This window comes from Sturnira hondurensis, unplaced genomic scaffold (assembly GCF_014824575.4).
Source record: "Sturnira hondurensis isolate 20B ecotype Veracruz unplaced genomic scaffold, ASM1482457v3 Scaffold0025168, whole genome shotgun sequence".
NCBI lineage: Eukaryota > Metazoa > Chordata > Mammalia > Chiroptera > Phyllostomidae > Sturnira > Sturnira hondurensis.
In genome coordinates this window covers 781,470-804,642 of record NW_028097799.1, presented here as the reverse complement: position 1 = coordinate 804,642, position 23,173 = coordinate 781,470, and the positions used below count along the sequence as shown (strand labels likewise).

Below are 23,173 nucleotides of genomic sequence, written 5' to 3'. Positions count from 1 at the left end.
AAGAATACAAAAAAAAATTCATATAATACACATTAGAATAGCCAAAATATCTGACTTACAGAAATATGATACTACTCTTTAGGTCATTGGCTACCAACTTTTTTTATGCACACACAACAGAAACTTGATTACATATCATTTTTGCAGGCTGCCAACTCTTTTGAATAGGAAGACCCTCTTTTTAACACCAAAAATAATTGTACCCCCTGGAAACTATAACTCACATACAGTAATAATTGTAATTAAGAAAACTTTATATCATAGATTCAAATGCTAGAATTTCTATATTGGAGGATAAATTTTTATCATTCACAGAACATGTATTTTAAATCCAGTTTTATGATGTTGAGGATTCTAAATCAAAGTTAAAAGAGACCTGCCACCATAGTAAAACAATAAACTAACAAAGATTTGACCTGTGGAATCTTCTTTTTAATAGGCCTGCTATATGACACAGGAAAAAATATTTCCTAAGTGAGGTTAGAATTAGAAACATACTTTTATGTCATTGGAGATAACATTTATGTTTTTGCCTATAGGAAGTCTCAATACCTACACCATGGGTCATATGATTTGAATGTTTTTCTTTTCTCGTGTTGATTGTAAGGAAATTCTTTGTGCTTTCATATTCTCAGATGGATAGATATATAACTAGATAAATATACACAAAATACTTTAACCAAGAAATATTGATTGAGCCATTGTATTGGGGATACTGTGCCAGGTAATGGGGATAATAGTAGAAAGTAAGAGCAAGAAGTCCCTATCCTTATGGGGCTTATATAGGAGAAGACGAATAAGTAAACACTACTAAAAAGATATTTACAGGTTGTGATCATTGATGTCAAGGGAATAAACAGGTGATGTAATGGAGCATATCTGAAGATGAAGAAAGTTCTCTCTGAGGGTGTTACTTGATCTGAGGACTAAAAATGGGAAGAATTTAGCTAGTTGAACAGAAAGGGAAGAATATTCCTTATAGAAGTGTAGAAATTGCAAAATTCTCAATGAGGAATTTAGTGTGTTAAAAAACAGAAAAGATACCAAGGTATATGAGATGCCATGAACAAGGAGAGTGGTGTGCAACAAAGTGGAAGAAATAAACCAGACCTAGATCATAGAGAGCCATGTGGATCATCCAAGAGCAGCGATTTTCGACCAGTGTGCTGCAAGAACTTTTAAAACATGCAGTGCCTGACTTTTTAGTCAGGGACACTGACCTCTTTTTCCTTAGATACAACAATAGCTATCTGGTGTGAATGAATTAGAATTATATCTATTTTTTTGTCAGATTGCCAAGAAAAACATTTTTGGGGTGTGCTGTAGAATTTTAGTAATTATGTGTGCCATTAGATGGAAAAGGTTGAAAATCGCTGTCGTAGAGTAATGAGAAGCCATTCATTGAAAGGGATCCGATTCACATTTTAAAAGCATCGCTCTCAGAGCTGTATGGAAAGTGGCTTGAGGAGAATGAAGTTAAGAGCTTCATTCTCCTTAGAATAGAAGAGCTTAGAATAGAAGAGTGGAAAGTAAAAGGCTTGCAGTAGTCCCAGGCAAGAGATACTGCTGACTTGCATTGGGTTAATGGCAGTGAGGATAGAGGGCATCAGAAGAGTCTATAATGTGTTTCTAGAGGTGCCTTTATTCTCCTGCCTTTATTTATCAAACTTTTGTGAGCACCTACAATGTTTCACATACTGAGCTAGGTCTGAGAAGTAGATAACTAATGCACAGTTAAGGAGAGAAAAGTATGAAGAAAATATTTAAGCAATAAACAATTCAGTTTTCAGAGTACAATGGAAACACAAATAATTTTACCTAGAGGGTTTAGAAAAATATTCCTGATATTTCCCAAAATAAATATGCATTTATTATATGTAAAAAAGGTGTACTGTATTGTTTAGATTTTGGTGGATTCCCTCCCTTAATAACTCTTGAGAAAAAAATTTATGTAATCCAAACTATGTAAATTTAAAAGTGTGTAACCAAGTTTAATAGTCCTGTGTACCCCAGAAAGCACCAACACAATCAGGACACCAACCATTTCATCGCAGGCCAAACACTGCTCACGTTCCCTTCTGTCCCTTGCCTCTGGCCCCAGACAAACCACTGTTTCTGTCACTATAGATTAGTTTGACATATATATGTATCTGGATCCATACAGTATGTATTCTTTTTTGTCTAGCTTCTTTAAATCAGCCTAATGATTTTGAGATTCACTCATATTGTCAGGTATGTTAAATAATTTATTCTTCTTTATTACTGAGTAGTATTCATTGTATGGGTTACATCACTATTTTTACTTTTTTAAAAAAATATTTATTTATTTTTAGAGGGGAAGGGAAGGAGAGAGGAAGAGAAACATCAATGTATAGTTGCTTCTCGTGCATCCCCTGCCGGGAACTGGCCCCTGCCGGGAACTGGCCTGCAACCCAGGCATGTACCCTGACTGGAAATTGAACCACGATCATCTGGTTCACAGGCCCGCGCTCAATCCACTGAGCTACACCATCCAGGGCTTTTTTTTTTTTTTTTAACTATTTTTACTTTAAATCCATTCATATTTGTAGGCATTTGGGATATTTCTGGTTTGGGGCTATTGTGAATATAGCCACTATAGAAAAACGCCAGCCCCAGTTTATGAAGCTGATTTTAATGTATAACTTTTCTAATTAATTTCGCAATAAATAATCAGCCAAATCACAAAATGAAAAAAAAAAATCAGGGCTAAAAGAAATAAGGTATGAGGACTTCCGCCAAGATTGAGGCATAGGTGGAAACACTGTGCCTTCTCCCACAACCAAGTTTGAATACAACAAAGGTTTGGAGAACAAAGACACAGCCAAAAAACAGAAAATTGAATTATACGGAAGTCCGACTACAACTAATTGTTCTATGGGGACAGTAAGAGGGGCGGAGCCAGCAGCAGAGCACGGTAGAAGGTAAATGATTGAACCAAAAAGCTATGGTACACTTACACAATGGAATTCTATGCTGCAAAAAGGAAGAAGGAGCTTCTACCCTTTGTTTATGATAGCCATTCTGACTGGTGTTAAGAGGTATCTCACTGTGGTTTTAATTTGCATCTCTCTGATAGCTAGCGATATCGAGCATCTTTTCATGTGTCTCTGGATCCTCTGTATGTCCTCCTTGGAGAAATGCCTGTTCAAGTCCTCTGCCCATTTTTTAATTGGGTTGCTTCATCAAATTACTTTTTAAAAAACTGTCTGATTTTAATTCAGTTCCATAATTCAGGCTTCCTGAAAAACATACTAATATGAACAAAAATTATGTGGCATATCTTCATTTCTTTCTTTTACTATAAAGCACTACATATTATTGATCTAACAAAGTTTAGGTGTTAAAAATAACGTATATTAAATGCTTATTAACTGACTCATACTACATTATGTGGGAGAGGAAGTAAAAAAATCATCTGGTGTTCACTCAAGTCACAGGTTGTCCAAAGGAGAAAAACCTATTCTGTTATTTTAGCTTTTCGTTGCTTATTTAAGATGGATTTTCAGGTCACTGAGGAAATGTTTTTGCTACTTATTTGTCACATCACTATGGTTTTGCTACTTTAAACCCAATTTATTTAAAGTCCAGTATGAGAAAGAAATTTATATTAGAGACCTACTAAAAGAAAAGCTCACTTTATTATGTCAGGAAATCAGAAAAATTTATATAGGACGCGTATAACTTCCTATTACTCTTCATCCTTAGAAAAAGAATTTATTAAAGGCAATAGTAAGAACAGTACCATTTTAATTTTATTGTACTTTTTATGCAGAGGAAATAGTACAAAGCAGTAGATATGTCTGAAAATTGATGGGTATACCTATGCTTGTTTAGGTGGTTTACTGAGAACATTAAAACTCAGATTTTCATATGGATTTGCTTAGTTTTACTAAGAATTCTGATAAAATCAAAATGACCTTAATTTTCCAATGAACAAAAAGGTTAAGGAAGTATTTCATATATTCCTCTTAATTTAGAAAAAATGACAAGAATAAAGAATCAAACATGGTAAAGCATGCTTATACACACATATACTTTTTTACATAAAATTTTCGAATTTGGAAATATAAAAAGGTTTTCTCTCATCACTTGGTTCTGCTCCATCTTCTCTCAATTAGGTGAAGTTTATTTTTGTGATTTATAACAGATTAAATAAAATGTTGGTTTAGGATGAGCTTTCAGTAAAATTCTTAGGACATATTCCTGTATCCAGAACTCTAAGAGCTAAACTATTAATACTGAAGCATAAATGTATTTAATAAAGTATATACTTATGAAAGGCTAACTTCTTCAAACAATACTTAGAGTGGACCAGAGACATAGATTTCAGTTCAACACTGTCACCAATTCAGTTGTTGATCCTTAAAAGTCACTTGAACTCTGAGGCCTATTTCCTTATCTATAAAATTGGAAGGGGTAGATTAGAATATTTCTAAAAGTCCCTTGTATTTAAAAAACTTGACAACTTCTGGGTGGGCTTATTCTTTTAATCTTTCTAATTTCTCAAAGTTCCTTGAATCTACATAATACATCTGAACATTTTGCTAAATATGAAAGATAACAAGCTTTCTGAGTGTTTATGACCAAAATGTATTAACATAAAGATACAGAAATTATCCACCAGCAATTTCCTCTTGCATATCTCAAAATTATTACTGCCCCCCAGGAAAACAAAACAAGCAACCACAACAAAACTCAGAAAAACATAACAAAACAACCTGCTCTTCCCTAGATCAGTAAACTGCTCCATCCTCTATCCAGCTGCTCAAGTCTCAGTCTAGGAATCACTCTTCATTTCTCCCTTACCTTCATTCCCCAGTCATGTACTATCTTACTAGTTATTTTCTGATTGTCCAAATTATTCTTTGTTTCTCTACCCATCTTTTTCTGCCTTTTGAATAAATTGGGTAGTTTTATTTCACTCATTTATCTGAATTATTACCTTGCAAATAGAACATATATAATATTTATTAAATAAATTCACCCCCCCACACACACACTCATTACAGTAGTAACCTCAAAGGTCACTGATCACAGATCACTGTAAGAAATAAAGTAAAAAGGAAAAAGTCAAAATTTTGTAAGAATTATCAAAATGTGACACAGACATGAAGTAAGCAAAAGCTATTTGAAAAATGGTACCAAAAGACTTGATCTACACAGTGTTGGCACAGACCTTCAAACTGTTAACAAAAAAGAGAGCGAGAGAGAGAAATGCAGTATGTGCACAGTGCAAAAATGCAAAGTACAATGAAATAAGGTACCTTTGTGTTGTAATATATTTTGTTTTTACATACATTAGAAATCCTGCAACATACTGTTATTTTCACTTTATGCCATCAGTTATCTTTAAAAGTATGTAAAAAACTGTTTAATATTTACTTTCATTTTTATGTTTATTTATTATTTATTATTTATTGTATTTATTACTTTCATTTTTATTTATTCTTTATTCTTGTCATTTTTTATTATTTTTATTATCTTTGTCTTATTTCTTTGGATAGATCAACATTTTTGTCTAGTGTTAAACACATTCTACCTGAAAGACTTTTTTAAAACATTTTTTTTGCATAACAAATTTACTGTTAATGAATTCTCTGAGCTTTTGTTTGTTTGAAAATTTCTTTACTTTACCTTAACTATTAAAAGATATTTTCACTGGGTATACAGGGTCCCTCCCCCCACCTTCTTTTTTGTACTTCAAAGATACTCTTCCATTGTCTTCTGGCTTGCATGATTTTGGATAAGAAGTCTGCCATATTCTTATTTTTGCTATTCCAAATATAAATATTTCTATTTTTTCCTCTGGTTCTTTTCCTGAGATTCTTTTTCTTATTTTTTAGCAGCTTAGCTATTTGCTGTGTATTTTTGTATTGTTTTCTTAGCTAGGGTTCTCTAAATATCATAGATTTCTGGCATGCTATCTGTCATTATTTTGGGGAAATTCTCAGCCATTATTTTAAAATATTTCATTTGCCCTGTTCTTTATTTCATTTTTTTCTGTGATTCTAATTACACTTATGTCAGGCCATTTACTGTTTTCTCTCAGCTGTTAAGGGCTTTGGGTTCCCCTTCAGTCTTTTGTATTTTTTCATTTAGTTTTTATAGCTTTTGTTGATCTACAGGATCACTGAGACTTTCCTTGGTTTTGTTGAGTTTACTATTCAACCTCTTGACATAATTTTTCTTCTTTGGCATTGTGTTTTTATTTTTAGCATTTCCATTTAATTATTTATAGTTTTTATTCCTCTGCATAATTCCCAACATCTATTCATGGATATTATTCACCTTTTACTTGGATCATTTAATGTATTTATCATTTTAAAGTTCCAGTCTGATAGTTGTTACATGTAAGTTGCTTATGAGTATCATTCTAATGAATGATTTATCTTTTGACAGTGAGTTATTTTTTCCTCTCTTTTAAAAATGCACCTATTAATTTTTTTCTATTGAATGCTGAACATTGTGTGGACAAAAACAGGAGATATTGTAGTATGGAGTGGAGGTCCAATCAACCTAGTCAGAAGTTGAGTTGGGTTTACATTAGCCATTGCTAACTTTGTTTCAATGCAGTAAGTCTTCCTAATCTTTCATATTGGGCTGTTCATGTCTTATGCTTACAATAAGAGGTGCTGATGGACTTTTTTTTTAGTCTTCCTGCTTTCTCTTCAGCACACGGATGTGCTACAGGTAGCCATCCATACATACCTGTAGTACAAGTGGATTCTCTCCATACTCTTGCTCCTTTCCCAGCAGTAGATAACTGTTGACAGCTGCCGTGCAAACAATCGATCACTATTACTATTAGTCTGTGTACCAGAAAACCATTTCTAAACATTTTAATGGGAAGCAGAGAAAAATTAAAGATACTAGACTAAGTGATGAGAAAAGAAACTGATTTTCCAATGGCTTTGCCCTTTTCACATTTTGCTACGTATGATTAATTAAAGTCTTATATTGATTGATTAAATAATTAAATATTGATTAAATAATTGAAGTCTTATTATCCTTGAGATATTTAATAATATCCTTGAGATATTATTAGTGAAGTCCATAATTTCTGTGACATGTATAAAACCTGAATATTACAGGAAAGGCTTACTTACATGCCAAATACTGATTTTTATTTTTGCAAATACAAAGCTCCAGCATTTCACACTGTTTATGTAAGAAGTGTATTAGTTTCTTAGGGATTCTATAACAGTGTACCACAGACTGTGTGGCTTAAAACAGAAACTTATTGTTTTACTGTTGTGGATGCTGTAAGTCCATAATCAGGGTGACTGTAGGGCCATGCTCCCTCCTATGGACAAGGAAGCCCTTTTTGCTTCTTTCTAGTTTCTGGTGTCAGGAGATCCTTGGCTTGTGGTAGCCAACTCTAATCTCTGCCTGTCTTTACATGACTGTATTCTCCCCTTTGTGTTTTTACATCTTTAGCTAGCATTCTNTTCCTAATCTTTCATATTGGGCTGTTCATGTCTTATATGCTTACAATAAGAGGTGCTGATGGACTTTTTTTTTAGTCTTCCTGCTTTCTCTTCAGCACACGGATGTGCTACAGGTAGCCATCCATACATACCTGTAGTACAAGTGGATTCTCTCCATACTCTTGCTCCTTTCCCAGCAGTAGATAACTGTTGACAGCTGCCGTGCAAACAATCGATCACTATTACTATTAGTCTGTGTACCAGAAAACCATTTCTAAACATTTTAATGGGAAGCAGAGAAAAATTAAAGATACTAGACTAAGTGATGAGAAAAGAAACTGATTTTCCAATGGCTTTGCCCTTTTCACATTTTGCTACGTATGATTAATTAAAGTCTTATATTGATTGATTAAATAATTAAATATTGATTAAATAATTGAAGTCTTATTATCCTTGAGATATTTAATAATATCCTTGAGATATTATTGTTAGTGAAGTCCATAATTTCTGTGACATATATAAAACCTGAATATACAGGAAAGGCTTACTTACATGCCAAATACTGATTTTTATTTTTGCAAATACAAAGCTCCAGTATTTCACACTGTTTATGTAAGGAGTGTATTAGTTTCTTAGGGATTCTATAACAGTGTACCACAGACTGTGTGGCTTAAAACAGAAACTTATTGTTTTACTGTTGTGGATGCTGTAAGTCCATAATCAGGGTGACTGTAGGGCCATGCTCCCTCCTATGGACAAGGAAGCCCTTTTTGCTTCTTTCTGGTTTCTGGTGTCAGGAGATCCTTGGCTTGTGGTAGCCAACTCTAATCTCTGCCTCTGTCTTTACATGACTGTATTCTCCCCTTTGTGTTTTTACATCTTTAGCTAGCATTTTTTCTGCATCTCTCTTCTTGTAAGGATACCAGTCCTGTTGGTGTAAGGACTTACCCAACTCCATTATGACCTCATCTTAACTATGGGAATACATTCTGGGAATTGCATTGTTATATGATCTTTGTCATGCTAGCATCATAGAAGTGAATGCACAAACCTGGATGATGTAGCATACTACTATAATTGTATCTGCTATACTTTTATATGATTAACACACATCAGGTTTGTTTACACATGTATCATCACATACATATGAGTAATGTGTTGCACTGTGATGTTACAACATCCCTTGATGGTAGGAATTGCTCAGCTCCATTATAATCTTCTGGGACCATTGTTATATATGTGGTTGTAACAAAAACGTAATTATGTGGCACATCACTATGATCACATCTACAATGACCCTACTTCCAAATAAGATCACATTCTGAGGTATTAGGGGTTAGGACTTTAACATAGATTTGGGAGGATGAGGAGACAAAATTTGACCTGTAATAAATAGGAATAACGTCTATGTCTCAAAAGCATAATATTTCAAATAGATTAAGATATTTAAATACTGACTCTGAGAGACAGGCTAAGAATATATACATAAATAAACCTACATCATGAATTTGCACTTTAACTTCTTAGGAAAAATTTTGGTATTTTCCAATTCGTGTAAATTTAAATATAGCAATGAACATTTGTAAAAATCACATTTTAATGAAAACATTTGCAAACTCCACCCTGTTTGCTGCTTATTTGGAGCATTATTTATGTAGTATTCTGGTAAAATTAAGTAATTTGATCAGTTTTTCTGTAATGGGATAGTTTGGGGATTTTCAGTAATATTTTTTATTTATCTTTCTAAGACATGTGAAATTCTAACACATGCGAAATTCTAACACATGCGGCCAACATACACTGAAAACTAATGATTTTAAACTAATGAAGTTTGAAATCTAGGATTCTAGTCTCAGTTGTAGTTTGATGGACAAAAAGACTCAGTAGCATTTGTAACCCCACATTTAAAATGGATCTAGTTTATGTTTTGAACTTCTTGCCCAGAATATGTCATGTTCTTAGAGGTTAAAAGTGGCAGAGTCTAAAGGAAAAGCCTTAAGGAGCTTGATTAAAATACATTTTATCATGGTACCTTTGTAATACTATCACTTTTTGCAAACTAATACCAGTAAGGACTTAAGTTATAATTGTTTTGACTTTAAGCACCTATTCTAAAATACCTTTCTCTTCACTCAGAAGAAACACATCAATAACTACTACTTTTAGATAGTATAATTTTTCAGAACTCAACAGGAAAGTATGACTCAGCCTCACAGCTTAGCTTATAAAAAGAATTTATAAGCTAAGCTGATCTGGCCCTGGCTGGTGTGGCTCAGTGGATAGAGCGTGGGCCTTTGATCTGAGAGGTCGCCAGTTTGATTCTCAGTCAGGGAACATATCTGGGTTGTGGGCCATAACCCTGATTGGGGGCATATAAGAGTCAGCCAGTCAATGTTTCTCTCCCTCTCTCCCTCCCTCCCCTCTCTATATAAATAAATAAGTAAAATCCTTAATATTAACATTAAAAAAAGAATTTCTGACTTATTTTCCATTAGTCTTTATAGTCTGTAGTAACAGTTGGAAAAAGAAAAATAAGTGCCTGATTTATAATGATTAATGATCGGAAAGCTAAAGCAGAAAAATTCAAGGGTTTATTATAATGTTTTAAAAAGAAAAATCACACACAGCATATTCCTTTTTGTGTGTATAAGAAGGACACAATAGAAACAGAAATGAATAAGAGTGTCAGATCTAAAAGGGTATTCAGCAGTTGTCTGCTTCTCTTCCCTTTTCTAGATGAGGAAACCGACATCAGCAGAGGTTAAGATTCTTTCTTATGGTCAAACCTAACAAAACCCCAAACTTTGAGGCTTTATAGTTATTTTATGTCATTACTTCAATAATATTACATTTTTTTCTAATATTAAAAAACTTATACCTTCTCAAATTTCTGAAGTTAACATTTCAAATTTTAGCTAACAAATTGTAATTCCCGCTCCCAACAACCAAGACTAGTCCTGGGATTTCATCATTAAATGTTCTTTCCATTCAGGTTTTTAGAGACCTTAGCTTATGACATATTTATAGCTTCCTTTACTTGAAGAGAAAAGCCTTACCTTCTGTTGAAATAAATATTCTCTCTTTCTTTTTTTTACCTTTAATTAGCTAGAACTGAACTTAAATTACAATATGAGATACTGGAAGTGATTAGAAAATGATATATATAAACCTGCATTTAATAGTGGAGAGGGTGAAAAAGTGAGGAAGATTTTATCTTCTGTAAATGTCTTCTCTTTCTCTCTGAAGCAGAAATCATGCTTACCATTAAGAAGGCAGAGGTTGCTTGGCTGGTGTGGCTCGATGTAATCAGTGTCAGTTTGATTCCTGGTCTGGACCACGTGCCGGTGTTGCTGGCCAGGTCCCCAGTTGGGGGCGTGTGAGAGGCATCTGATGACACATTTGCTGATTGCACATTGTTGTTTCCCTCCCTCTCTTTCTCCCTCCTTGCCCTGTCTTTAAAAATAAATAAATAAAACACTAAAAAAACAATGCAGAGGTTGGGGGAGGGTAGAACTTATAGAATAAGTCGAAAATATTTGGGTGGGTCGTCATGGGCAATGTGACAGGGACCTGTGAAAAGATTGTGCAGCACAACTTTAGGACTTGTTCATGCTTATAAGACCTATAGTTTTACAAGGTCAAAAGATTGTGTAATCTGTTCATTCTTTATAGTGTTTCTAAATATTGTTCTTTAAAGCACATCTCTAGGGGTTTTAGACATTTCTTACTTTCAGAATGGATTTTGGTAAATGGGTGTGGGAATCTGTGAATTTTGTTATGGATATGAAAACTGCATTATTGTTCTTTCTCTCTCCAAAGCTTCCCCATTATACATGAAATAGATTTTTGTCTGTTGATTTCTTTCTGTTGCATTTCGGACAGCTATTGTGTATATTGGTTTTAATATGGATACCCTAGGACTCATGGATACCCTAAAAATTGGGGGGAGGAAAGATACCAAAGAACTTTTCAGAGATGAATCTTCAGAAATTGATTCTCAATTGATATTAAGAATGCACTATTGTCTTTGCTGAATTGAATGGCAAAGATATTTCAATACGCCATTTTTAGTGTTTAATGAGGGAAGATTGAATTAGAATTCAGGTTTCCCAAGTTTTAATTCAGAATGGTGATATTTAATCAAAGTTTCTTTGAACAAAACCTGAGTTGAAGTATAAGAAAACAGAAATGTAGTTTATTATAAGTTACCTTATTTCACTTATCAAAGTATTATCTCAAGTACATATACTGTAAAAGTCATTTGTATCTATCTTCTAAGTGCCTTAGCTTTCATATTGGCCATCGGTAACCTTAAAAAGCAATCTTTAATTATGCCGAACACTCTAGCGCTTGCTGTAGTGCATGTTGTATGTGTGCAGCCTATGCACAGCCAACACTGTTAATTAACACTGAGAGTGTTACATGCAGGATGCTTTTATAGAAAATAGAGAGAGGCAGTGCACAACCTATGACAGCTTATGATGTTAAAGGTGAGCTCTTTTGATTTGCTAATAAACCTTTGAAAACGTGAAGGATGATTTATTCAATAGTGTCTGTACACACACACACTTGTGTTTTTGAGCATTAGTTTTTAACAAAATTTAGAACGCTTATTATGATCAGCTTCTGCTGTTTATTTCTCTCGTGAAGTCATAATTTTCTGAGGGGCTGCATCATAATTATCACCACAGTAACCATTCCTGACGTCACAAAGGATTATTACTTCTAGTGGGAAATAAGTAGGTTGATCAAATGGATAAACAGGGAACCAAGATTTTGTTACTATACAAGTAATTAGAGGGTGGGAAGGAAACTAATATCAAATATGTATGTAGGCATATTTTTAAATAGGTTTTTAAAACTGATAATTTCTGAGAAGAAATATGAAAAAGGTTTAAAAGGCTTAAACCACAAAAGTGGAAATAGTATGAAAGTTAGAGACTTTTGAATTGTAAGAATAAATTAGTATTTTGAAAAAATTAATTTTAGGTAGAATTTCCTAAGGCACATTATGGGCTGGTTTTACATCCAGCAACATGCTGCCTCCCCAACTATCTTCCTCAGTCTTTTCGAAGATGTAAGCCGTCTAACTTCTCTTTTGGGAAAGTTCAGGATGATAGAAATGATAAAAACATTATTATTTGCTGATGTTATCATAAGGCTTTTCTGTAAGCATGAATATCAAAAAGTTCCAGAATTTGCTCCAGTCATACTACTACATAGCTTTTATAGCCAATTTCTACTAGCTACTGGGCTGTCTTTCCATTTTTTCTTTCAAATTCTAAATCAATGCATGTATCTATTTATCTCTGTCTTTCTCTCCCTCCCTCCTTAACTTAAACTATTCTGGGTTTCTTTTTTTCATATACATGCTGCAAATTCTTGATATTAAATTAATAGCCTTACTGTACATAGAGTGAAGTGACTGTAAGCAAAGACCTGCTCCTATATATTCTGGAATAGTTTCATCCTCACCCATCAGATTTCCTAAACTTTAAAATTCAAATAATGTCCAAGCGGTAGTGAAGGGATGAGCAGCGGAAGTTTACACAAGTGCTGGAGGAAATGCACATGGCTTTGGAAACCTGTTTGTCATCATCTAGAAAGTAAAGGGTGTGCAGATTATATGAAACAACAATATGTTTATACATTGTAAATAAAACTCAGAACTAGGAATAATTCAAATAATCATTAGCAAAAGAACAGACAAATAATTGTGATGTGTTCATACTATGAATATTGTACAGCAAAGAAGCATAAGACAGAGTAGATGAATTTTACAAACATAATGTTGGGTATAAGAGGGTAGACACAAAAAATAAATACAACATGGTTGCATTGAAATAAAGTTCAAAAATAACAGAGCTAAATGATATTCTGGTGGTAAAAACATGGAAAAAAGCACATGCACACCCACACATTCGTGTTCAAAGTGAATGCCGATTTACCAAAATCTAACTAGAAGCCCCATTCATTCAATAAGTATCCAGGCCTACTATGTATTAGACATTTGCCTGTAAGGAGGGATGGCCTATTTGGGGAAACATACCAGTAATTTTGAAATTAGGGTATACTGAAATACAGGGGTGTTAAACTCATTTTCACCAGGGCCCACATCAGCCTCACGGTTGCCTTCAAAGGGCAGAATGTAATTTTAGGACTGTGTAAATGTAACTACTCCTTAACCAGGGGCAAGGAGCTTGGCGCTGCTGCCATGTACAAACAAAGTGGTGGGCCAGATTCCGCCCCCAGGCCTTGTGTTTGCCACCTGTGCTGTATAATACATCACCTTACCAGCTAAGTAATACTTTTCATTATTATGCTAATACAGTTGTCCTGATTTTTCTTCCACTATTACACATGTTCATGGGTCATACATGTAAGTTCTGTGGCTACCCCATTTCCCATACTGCACTTTACATTCCCATGGATAAAATTTGTGAGACATGAACAAAGGAGAGGGGATTGACTGGGTGAGCGGGGTGGGATGGGTGAATGGGGGGCAAAAGGGAAAAAAAGAAATTGGGACAACTGTAATAGAGTAAATAAAAAAGGAAAAATGATAAATTTGTGAGACATACTATCCATGGCATAAATGTTTTATTACTTCTTGCTTTTGGCTACTGAAGAGTAATGGAAATGCTATATCTCTTTAGATTTAAAGTCCTAGTCTTATCTAGTGTGAAGAAAGAGTATATTTGTGCTGGAAATTAGTTTATGTAACAGGTCACTATCAAAGACTGTAGCAGGGCTTAAAGAGTGGTGGGCTGTACTTTATCTGGTGGTTCGATACCTCATAATTATAGAAATTAAGATATAAATTATATTTCTAGAGGTGCCTATTTAGTATGCTTCACAATTAGAAGTTACATATGAGAAGAGTTCAAAGTGAGCCTACATTCAGGAATATGAAATTTGGGGGTAAGGAACCTTTTGGGAATTACTTTTAAGTGAACAATAATACTGCTCATTTTAATAAGATAAATCCATAGAGCTACAGTGACTGGAAAAGCAATTTCTATGGACTTGTGCAACGACTTATGTTTTAATATGTATTTTAAATAATTTGTAAGATGCTTTTAAAGACTCTTGCTGATTTTGGTAGAGTGAAAAAAACATAGCATTGATTTACTTCTTTGCATCCTCAAATTCTTTAAAATATTTTAATAAAATACTCTTTAACCTTATTTCCCTAGCTGATTGATCAAAAAAAAGAGGGGAGAAAGGGAGGAAGAATGACTATAAACTGTCCTGTAGTGGTGGTGAATATTTTTTCAACTCAAATATCTATTATTATTATTATTATTATATGTATTTTGCTTTGCTTTTCTTCTCTAATTCTTAATAATATAATTTCTAATACAGAGTTTGAGTTTATTCTCAGCAACCAGCTCTCAGTAACATGTGAGTGAAGAGTTATGTTGTAGACAATCCCGACAGGGCAAGGAGGGAGGGAGGGGATGGAAGAAGGAAGCAAACAAAGTAAGAAAACACTGCGGCTCTGGAACACAAATAGGTAATTTGCCTTCTAATTGTAGCTATATTCTTATTTATTTCATTTTCAAATTTGTTGAATACATTTGATTTAATTTATTCAGGTGGTTTTTAAAATATTGAATAGCTGAGTATTGAAAGGAAGTCAGCTTAGCTTTTAATGTTCACAGTAAATAGACTCTACAGTTTCTAAGCCTTAGTTTTCTAGTACAGGAAATTAAGGCTTAGTTGGCCTCTAAGATTTCTAAATCTAAAGCATTCACAGTTTATATTTTGAAAGTCCATATCTATTCAGCAATTAGAATCAAAAACTATTTGAGCTGTGTATTTTAGTGGTAAGATATACTGTATATTTATATTATTGAAAGTCTGAACATTTAGATTTGTAATCCTAATGTTCAGTTTTTCTCTGATGTCATTGAGTTACAAATTGCCCAACAATTTAGATAATTTATATTTATGTTATTAGAAAATAAAACTTTGGAAGTTAAATTTCTAAATGAAATATAACCAACTATGTTGGCTAGCACATGTGACTGGTTACCCTGGCAATTAAGAATTTTCTGTGATTATTAGCTGATTAGCATACAGTAAATCTAAGTGGACATGAACTAAGTGGATAAAAGTCATCTTAGTATGGATTTTCTTAAAATTTATCAAAATTATCAATCATTTATGAGGCACTGCTATTGAAGTTGTGTATATACTATAAGAAATGATATACATTGTCTGATATGATTTGGCAATGGTTGTATAAAGATATGAACTCAGTTTCAGTTCTCTTATTACAAAAATAAAAATCCTTTATTTTCTAACTTTAGATCTATAATTGCTTTATGAGCCATTTCTTTTACTGATCCTTTATTTACGCTTATATTGCTCCACTATCCAGTTCAAGAAGCTACTAGCCAGATTTGGCTCTTTGAGCAATTAAAATGTGAATTGATATGTGTGTGTAAAATACACTCATAATTCAAAGATTTACTACAAGAAAAGAATGTAAAATATTTCATTAATAATTTGTGTGTTGATTGTATGTTGGGATAATCATATTTTAGATATATTGGATTGAGTAAAATATATTACAAAATTTTTCACTTATTTCTTTTTACATTTTTATTGTGTCTACTGGTAAATTTGAGTTGTACATATGGCTCACATTTGTGGCTCTCGTATTTTTATTGGATAATACTTTCCTATATTTTATATAAGGAAGCCAGATTTAGAACGACATATTTTTTCATCTCCTTTCATTCTTATGCTCAGGAGTTAGTATTCTAAGGCTATTTATATGTTCCAACAGTTAAGTGACATCTGTTTGATATAACAGAATATATATTTGACCATCATTTGACTTCTGGTTGTAATGTGGAACTATATTGGTGTGTTCTAGATTGTAGAGAATAAGAAAAAATGAAATACAAACTAGCAAGAACTGAACAAGGAGTATGTTTATAGACTATAGAAAATGTCACTAAAAAGAGCCTTGTCCTATATTTAGGCCTTATATATGTTGTGATCTGGAATTATACTGTGCCACAGACAATTTTCTTTGATAGTATGTATCTAACTGTGAAACTAATGATAGAAAGATGTATGTAGTGTTTTCCAAGGTGAGAAAAAATTTCAATAAAATATTCCTATTTTTTATTTTTACACTGAATTGTCATTTGTGAAAGAGGAGGGGAAAAATTTCACGTTACAATTACAAACTCCTAAGACACAGAGAAGTTCTTTGAGCCCCTATATGATACCAATGCAAATAATCTTTTCTTCTTTTAGAAAGAGATTGTCTCTTTTCCCCATCCCACCCCCATTTCCATGTTTATTTGTTTTGCTTTGTAATTCCAAAACCATATTTAATGCCCTTCTTAGATGTATTTTCTATTTACTCACTAAATAAAGAATAACACTGTTATGTTTTGTATTTGAAATTGTAAGGTACATTTCTTTTTTCTTTTATTTTTAATTTAACTCTTTGTTTTACAGATGAGGGCAGAAGTGCAGTTGACCAAGCAGGTGGTGCACAGATTGTAATTGACCACTTAAGGTCACTGTGCAGTATAACAGATCCCGCCAATGAGAAGCTCTTGACTGTCTTTTGTGGCATGCTGATGAACTATAGCAATGAGAATGGTAAACAAAATTGAAAACTTGCTTTATCTCTGGGGGAAAATTAAAAATCATCAGTACTGTAGTATAGATCAAAAATATTTGGAAAAATGATGAACAAAGAATTCATAAGTAACATATAAAATTAATTAGTCAATATGAAATTACAATATTTTAAAAACAAAATGGTCTAATCTATTAAATGGGAGTAGTTTTACAAGGGTTGCCCATGTTAACCAATATCCAAAATAATCAAAATAAAATAGTATGGTATGGTTTAAGATTTCCTGCTATGAGCATTTTAAAAATAAACTATTACAATAGCTTCATGTTTATTACTTTATATTAACAACAGGAAACGCTTTAAAACACAAATACTGTCTATAAGTAAAATTATTTTATCTAAATACTAGATTTAGTAGTAAAATAAAAAATCTTTTAGTAAAATCTGACAAAGTTCAGAGCAATTGCAGATATCAGATTTGAAAAATTTAGTAAATACTTATAAACAGAAGTTTCTTTTTTGTGTAAAACATTTTTGGAACCTAGCAATAAATAATATGTCAATAATTTTCAGAGAGCCTATTTGGCTGTTAATCAAATGAACATAAAAACTGACATAAAAAAAAACTGACATGAAGGCTTCACAAATGGTCTTCAGAAACACCACTAATTCTAATCCAAAAGGGACTGTGACTGAGTCCGTGTTGTAGGAATTCACAATGTGTAGAGAAGTGCACTGAGAAGATAATGATTAAAAACATGAAAGTCCACAGTCTAGATGCATAATATATCACTTCTGTGGGAGTAGGTTTTTTCCTGGTGTGCAAGTATTCCCAAGAAATAACGTAGATACTTTGGAAAGCTAATTAGCTTTTCTTGGAACATTATTGGAGCAGTGCTGTTTATGTTCCATTATTCTAAAAGCTGCAGTTTGAATGCAGCTTTCAAAATTTACTAGATAAAATAGAAGTAAAGTTATTTTCATATTTTAAAGGAACAAATGCCAACCTTATAACTATCTTCTTTCCTCTGCTTTCTTTTTATATTAGTCTTTCATAGGGATCATAGTTTATGAAGTGATTCTTTTTCTCCATAGCACTATTTAACGTATATTTTATCCTTTTTTGTTTTGTGTGATTAATAAGCATCTTTCTTTCCTGTGTCAATTATTTACTTAATCTTTTCTTTTAAAATAGGCGATTAAAGCATTTCCAACTTAAATACTAGGTCTTCTTGGATAACTTTGGATCATTTGGTATTGCTCTTGTCCACCTAGATGAGTCACTGAAACAAAAATCAATAGAACTTTTTGAAATTCAGCACTCAAGTTTTCTTAGCACAGAAAAATAAATGAAGTTCCTTTTATGTGTGTTTACTGTGGAATTTCAGTTTACAGGCCTCTGCTATTACTTTCTGAGAGGAGTAGTTGGGTGATGAATACCTCCTTGTTACTCTAGCAGAAAAAAGTAACTCTGCCCTTGGACCCAGTAACTTAAGCCTTATTTATACAGAGTTACACGTTAGTCCCATAGATAAATATTTTAAATGCAAAGATAAGTACCAGAAGGGATCATAAAGACCCACCAACATAGTTTCTCTGATGAGAACATTTTCAAATTGTTTATTAACTCCTTAAAAGTGTACTGACACCAAGCTAAGACTTGGTTTATATTGATTCCTGGCTATATAGTGGACAGCCCTGATCACACCCAATTTTTAAATGCACTAATAAGGAATAAAACAAGTTTCCTATACATGTGCAAGACAGATATATTATGAAAATGCTTACTCAGTAAAGGCATTTTGTACCCTTTGGTAAAGTTGCATAACAGCTAAGGTTCACAAGTTTTAAAACATTTTGATCAGCTCAAGACTTGTAGGCTATGGGCTGAATATATTCATTTGTTTCCTTGTTGGTGAAGCAATTAAGACTTTTTATACTTAGGTAGGTGTGGGGAGTATCTGAATAGAAAAAGTTATAATTGCGTAGCCAGAAAAATCTTATCAATCATGTTATATAAATAATATGTTTAAATAGAGTAAGACAAAACATTTTATTCAGTAAAAATCATTTCAAATTTATCCTTTTGGAGGAAATCATAACTGTTTTTCACATGATAAAAAAAGCACTCTTCAATGCTGTGGCCCTTCAAAAGAGTCTGAGTTTTGGACAACTATGGTTAGACAAAAGCATATTGGCAATCTGTTATCCAAGTTGAGGAAATGTAGTGAACTTCCCGTATTTTCTTCATCTACTTACAACTTTAAAGTTTTAGTTATTTTATCAAGAAGGAATTATAACCTATTATTGTAGATATTTTTATCTCATTAATTTCTTAAATAACTTTATGTCCTAGCCTTTGTCACCCAATGCCAAAACATTGCAGGAAAGACTGAAAATTTTGTCCATATATCCATCTGTTTGCAAATACATTATCATTTTAGCACATAGTAGGAGTTTGGAAAATATTTATTGATTGACTTTTCTGGACACATACTATTGCCTAAAATTTTTTATTAACAAAATAAAACTTGGAAGAAAAATGTTATTGGAATGCTTTTTCTCATTAAGTAAATTAGAAGCATTATAAACTCTTGCCCACTGTATTAGCTGATAGTCCCCATTTATGTACATGGCAGTAGCAGAAAAGGACATGAAAACATGCTGATAGTTAACAGTACTGAATCTATGGTTAAATATCTACCGTAGATAATTCACAGACTTGATAAATCTGCAGTTGTGTTCTGGAAAGTTAATTGCAACTTGAACAGAAATAAACCAGTAATCTAAAGCAGCAATTTTCAACCTTTTTCATCTCCTGGCACACATAAACTGATTACTAATATTATGTGACACACCAAAAAATATGTTTTTTGACAGTCTGGCTTTCATTCATTCACACTGGATGACTGTTGTTGTGTTGACTGTTTTTTATTTGCCAGTCTAAGGGGAAAAAGGTCAGTGCCCCTGACTAAGTAGTCAGGTACTGCATCTTTTAAAAATTCTTGTAGCACGTGGCACATTGGTTGGCACTCGTTGATCTAAAGCAGAGCACCAGAATAGTTTAACACCCTGTTCAGGAATATATCAGTGGTCACCATTTTTATTATATTAACGAGTAACCACTGCTAATCAATAAATATCTTTTTAAAAGGTCTATAACTGAGAATTGAATCTTTTTCTTAATACTTACATTAGATTGAGAAACAAAATACTGGAAGAAGTCTATTATAACTCTAAAGCAAATTAATAATGATAATCATTAAAGCAGTGATTAGTTACTTATTTTATATAAACTATTTCAGAAGAGAGAAGACTAGGGGAAATAAACCTTCCATAAAGAAAGGAAAAATTAGCCCTGGCTGGTGTAGCTCAGTGGATTGAGTGCGGGCCTGCAAACCAGAGTATCTCGGTTCGATTCCCATTCAGGGCAAGTGCCTGGGTTGCAGGCCAGTTCCCAGCAGGGGACACACAAGAGGCAACCATACATTAATATTTCACTCCCTCTCTCCTTCCCTTCCCCTCTAAAGATAAATAAATAAAAAATTTTAAAAAAAGAAAGGAAAAATTAGTTTCCTTCTAAAATGAGTAATGTAATATATATAGTCAATGATTGGCTTCTTCATATGACCTTGTATATATCATATGACCTTTCTGAGTGTTTATGACCAAAATGTATTAACATTCTTCATATGACCTTGTATATATCATAGGACCTTATATATATCATATGAATGTAACACTTCTTCATATGACCATGTATATATCATACATGATTTTTACAAATAGAACTGATTTTTCTGTCATATCTTAATAACTCCCTGTTACTGAATTTCTCTTTGTGTGTGTGTATGGCTCCTGAAACCTCTAGGATATTCTCATGAATAGTCTCACATTTATTTGCTGTATGGACTTGCCGATAACTGAACTGTGGTTGAAAGGAAGCCATCTGTGATTTAGGAAATGTAGCTCATGGGATATGTTATGGGAGCATAACAATTGAATTTAAATAATAAGTCCAATACTTAAATTCAGTTGTTAAAAATAGGCCTGTGAATTATTTTCTCTCCTCTAAAGATCACTTAATAATGTAATTAATTTCATTTCAACCAATAGCCACAGTTTCACACTTCTAGTTGTACAGTTTATTTTCCTAGTGAATTCAGTCCAGTAATTTGGCTTACTTGTTTTTTCTTCACTTAAAATAGGAGGAATAAAAGTTATATATAGGAATAACTATATTGAGAAATAGTTTTGATTGAAAATTAAAAAGCGCTCTGGCACTGGGTATATTTTATGTTTTGGTATGACTTTATTATAAGTAAGAAAGAACATTTCCTAGATGTTAGATGTTTAGAAGATGATTTGCTTTGCATGAGTGAGGAACTATTTCCACAGGTTACATACTGTGGGTGTAAGCTGATTAATAATTCCATGTATTTCCCAAATACTAAAAACATTACCTGATATTAAGGGAAACAAACAAAAAATTGAAAATTGAAAATTTTATACTTGCAGTTCATTATCTTTTTAAAATTATATTGATTTTCTAATACACTATTTTCACTTCGCTGTTTTTTGTTTATAAAGGCATTAGAGACATACTTCTAAATCCACATCCTTGAAGCCCAGATTGTCAAATTAAAGTACAGTACTCTGATTGTGCAGCTGTAAAGTTTTTAGGCTTTAAAAGATAGTGGCAAAATTCTTTATTTACTTACTGTTGCACTCTTTTGTAAAAAGTTTCTGAAGTTTATTGTTCGTCCAATTGAGCTTTCTGATGAATTTACTGAAGCAGTTTGCATTCATGAAATTCTGCTGCAGATGTCATTTTCAACAAATTGTTTTACTGAAGGTCAGTGAAGTTAGTTGCTGTACCTTCTGCTATTTCCGCCTATTCATTTGACACATTAGACAAGGTTAGCTTTTCATCAGAATCCTCCTAAACCATTACTGTAATAATGCTGTTAATGGACAGGCTAAGAACTTGGTTTGTAGTAGAGGTATGCACATTTTGGTTTAATTCCATATGGCAAATACACTAATGCTCACATTTGGCCATTATAGAATGAACTTTATGAATGAAAGAATCTGAGATTTTGTTATAAAAATATTAAATGAATTGTTACGGTTCTTTTTAATGACTTAAAAGTTTGGCATTATATTACAGAAATAATACTTTCTCAGGTTATCAGCTTTTCAATTGTTCCTGATCATGACAGTGCATTCAGCATTGTTCCTGAGTACGATGGCAGTTAGCATTGTGATAACTAAATAGATGTCAGTTTTAACTGAGGAAGTGTAGTCACAAAGTGTGTGCGGGGCTCCTCATTCTCTTAACATGTTTTTCTTTTTTTTAATTTGCTTTATGTCTGAATTAGAGATGATTAATCATAGATGTTACTGAATATTATTTTTGAGATTTTCTTCATAGTGAATATTTGAGATGGCAGTTGGTATTTTGATTTTAATTCATCCTCACAAGATGTAGAGAATTCCCAAATTGAGCTTTTTCTTAAAAGATTCAAGGCCCCAATGGAATTAAGTAACTAAAAATTAAAAGCAGGGCCTAACAGTTATTTCATGTTGTAAATTCTTAAGAGAATAATTTAATCTCTATTCTACCCTCATATAATTTTTATGTTTGTGTAGTTTTGCCATTATAAGTATACATTTACATTTCAATGGATAGGATTTCAACCTATGAAGCACATAGATTTTCTTCATATATGGAATACTTATATATATTTAAAAATTAATATGTAAATAGTAACATAAAAAATTGAAAGGCCAGGCCTTGTTTTTACTATTGCTGTTACTACACTGTTGAAATATGATATCAAAGCATATGATTAAAGCCAGAAATATGATATCAAAGCATTGACTAAAGCCAGAGACAAATCATGAATTTTGGCCAACTATCAGTGTATCTTTAATTTAGATCACTTAAATTATCCATTCAGAAAGAAAGTCAGGGCAGAATAGTATCAGTTGTAAATTAACTTGTATAAAAATTAGTAATCTTGCTTTCTAACTACAGGTAAAATCCTGTTAATATCAAATTGCATATATTTTATTTATGAAAAATTTTTTGAATTAAACACTATTTGGAAAA

General features: G+C 32.8%; 1 protein-coding gene across 4 annotated transcripts in view; it reads left to right on the top strand.

Moving 5' to 3' along the window:
• Positions 1 to 23,173, top strand: part of RAP1GDS1 (Rap1 GTPase-GDP dissociation stimulator 1) — a 152,701-nt gene that overhangs the window by 69,074 nt on the left and 60,454 nt on the right. For 3 of the 4 annotated variants that reach the window (XM_037039118.1, XM_037039117.1, XM_037039121.1), the window contains one exon: positions 16,932 to 17,078. The exons of the other annotated variant lie outside the window; for it this stretch is intronic. In XM_037039118.1, the coding sequence (XP_036895013.1) occupies positions 16,932 to 17,078 (147 nt within the window). The remainder of the gene's footprint in view (positions 1 to 16,931; positions 17,079 to 23,173) is intronic. 4 annotated transcript variants of the gene reach the window in all.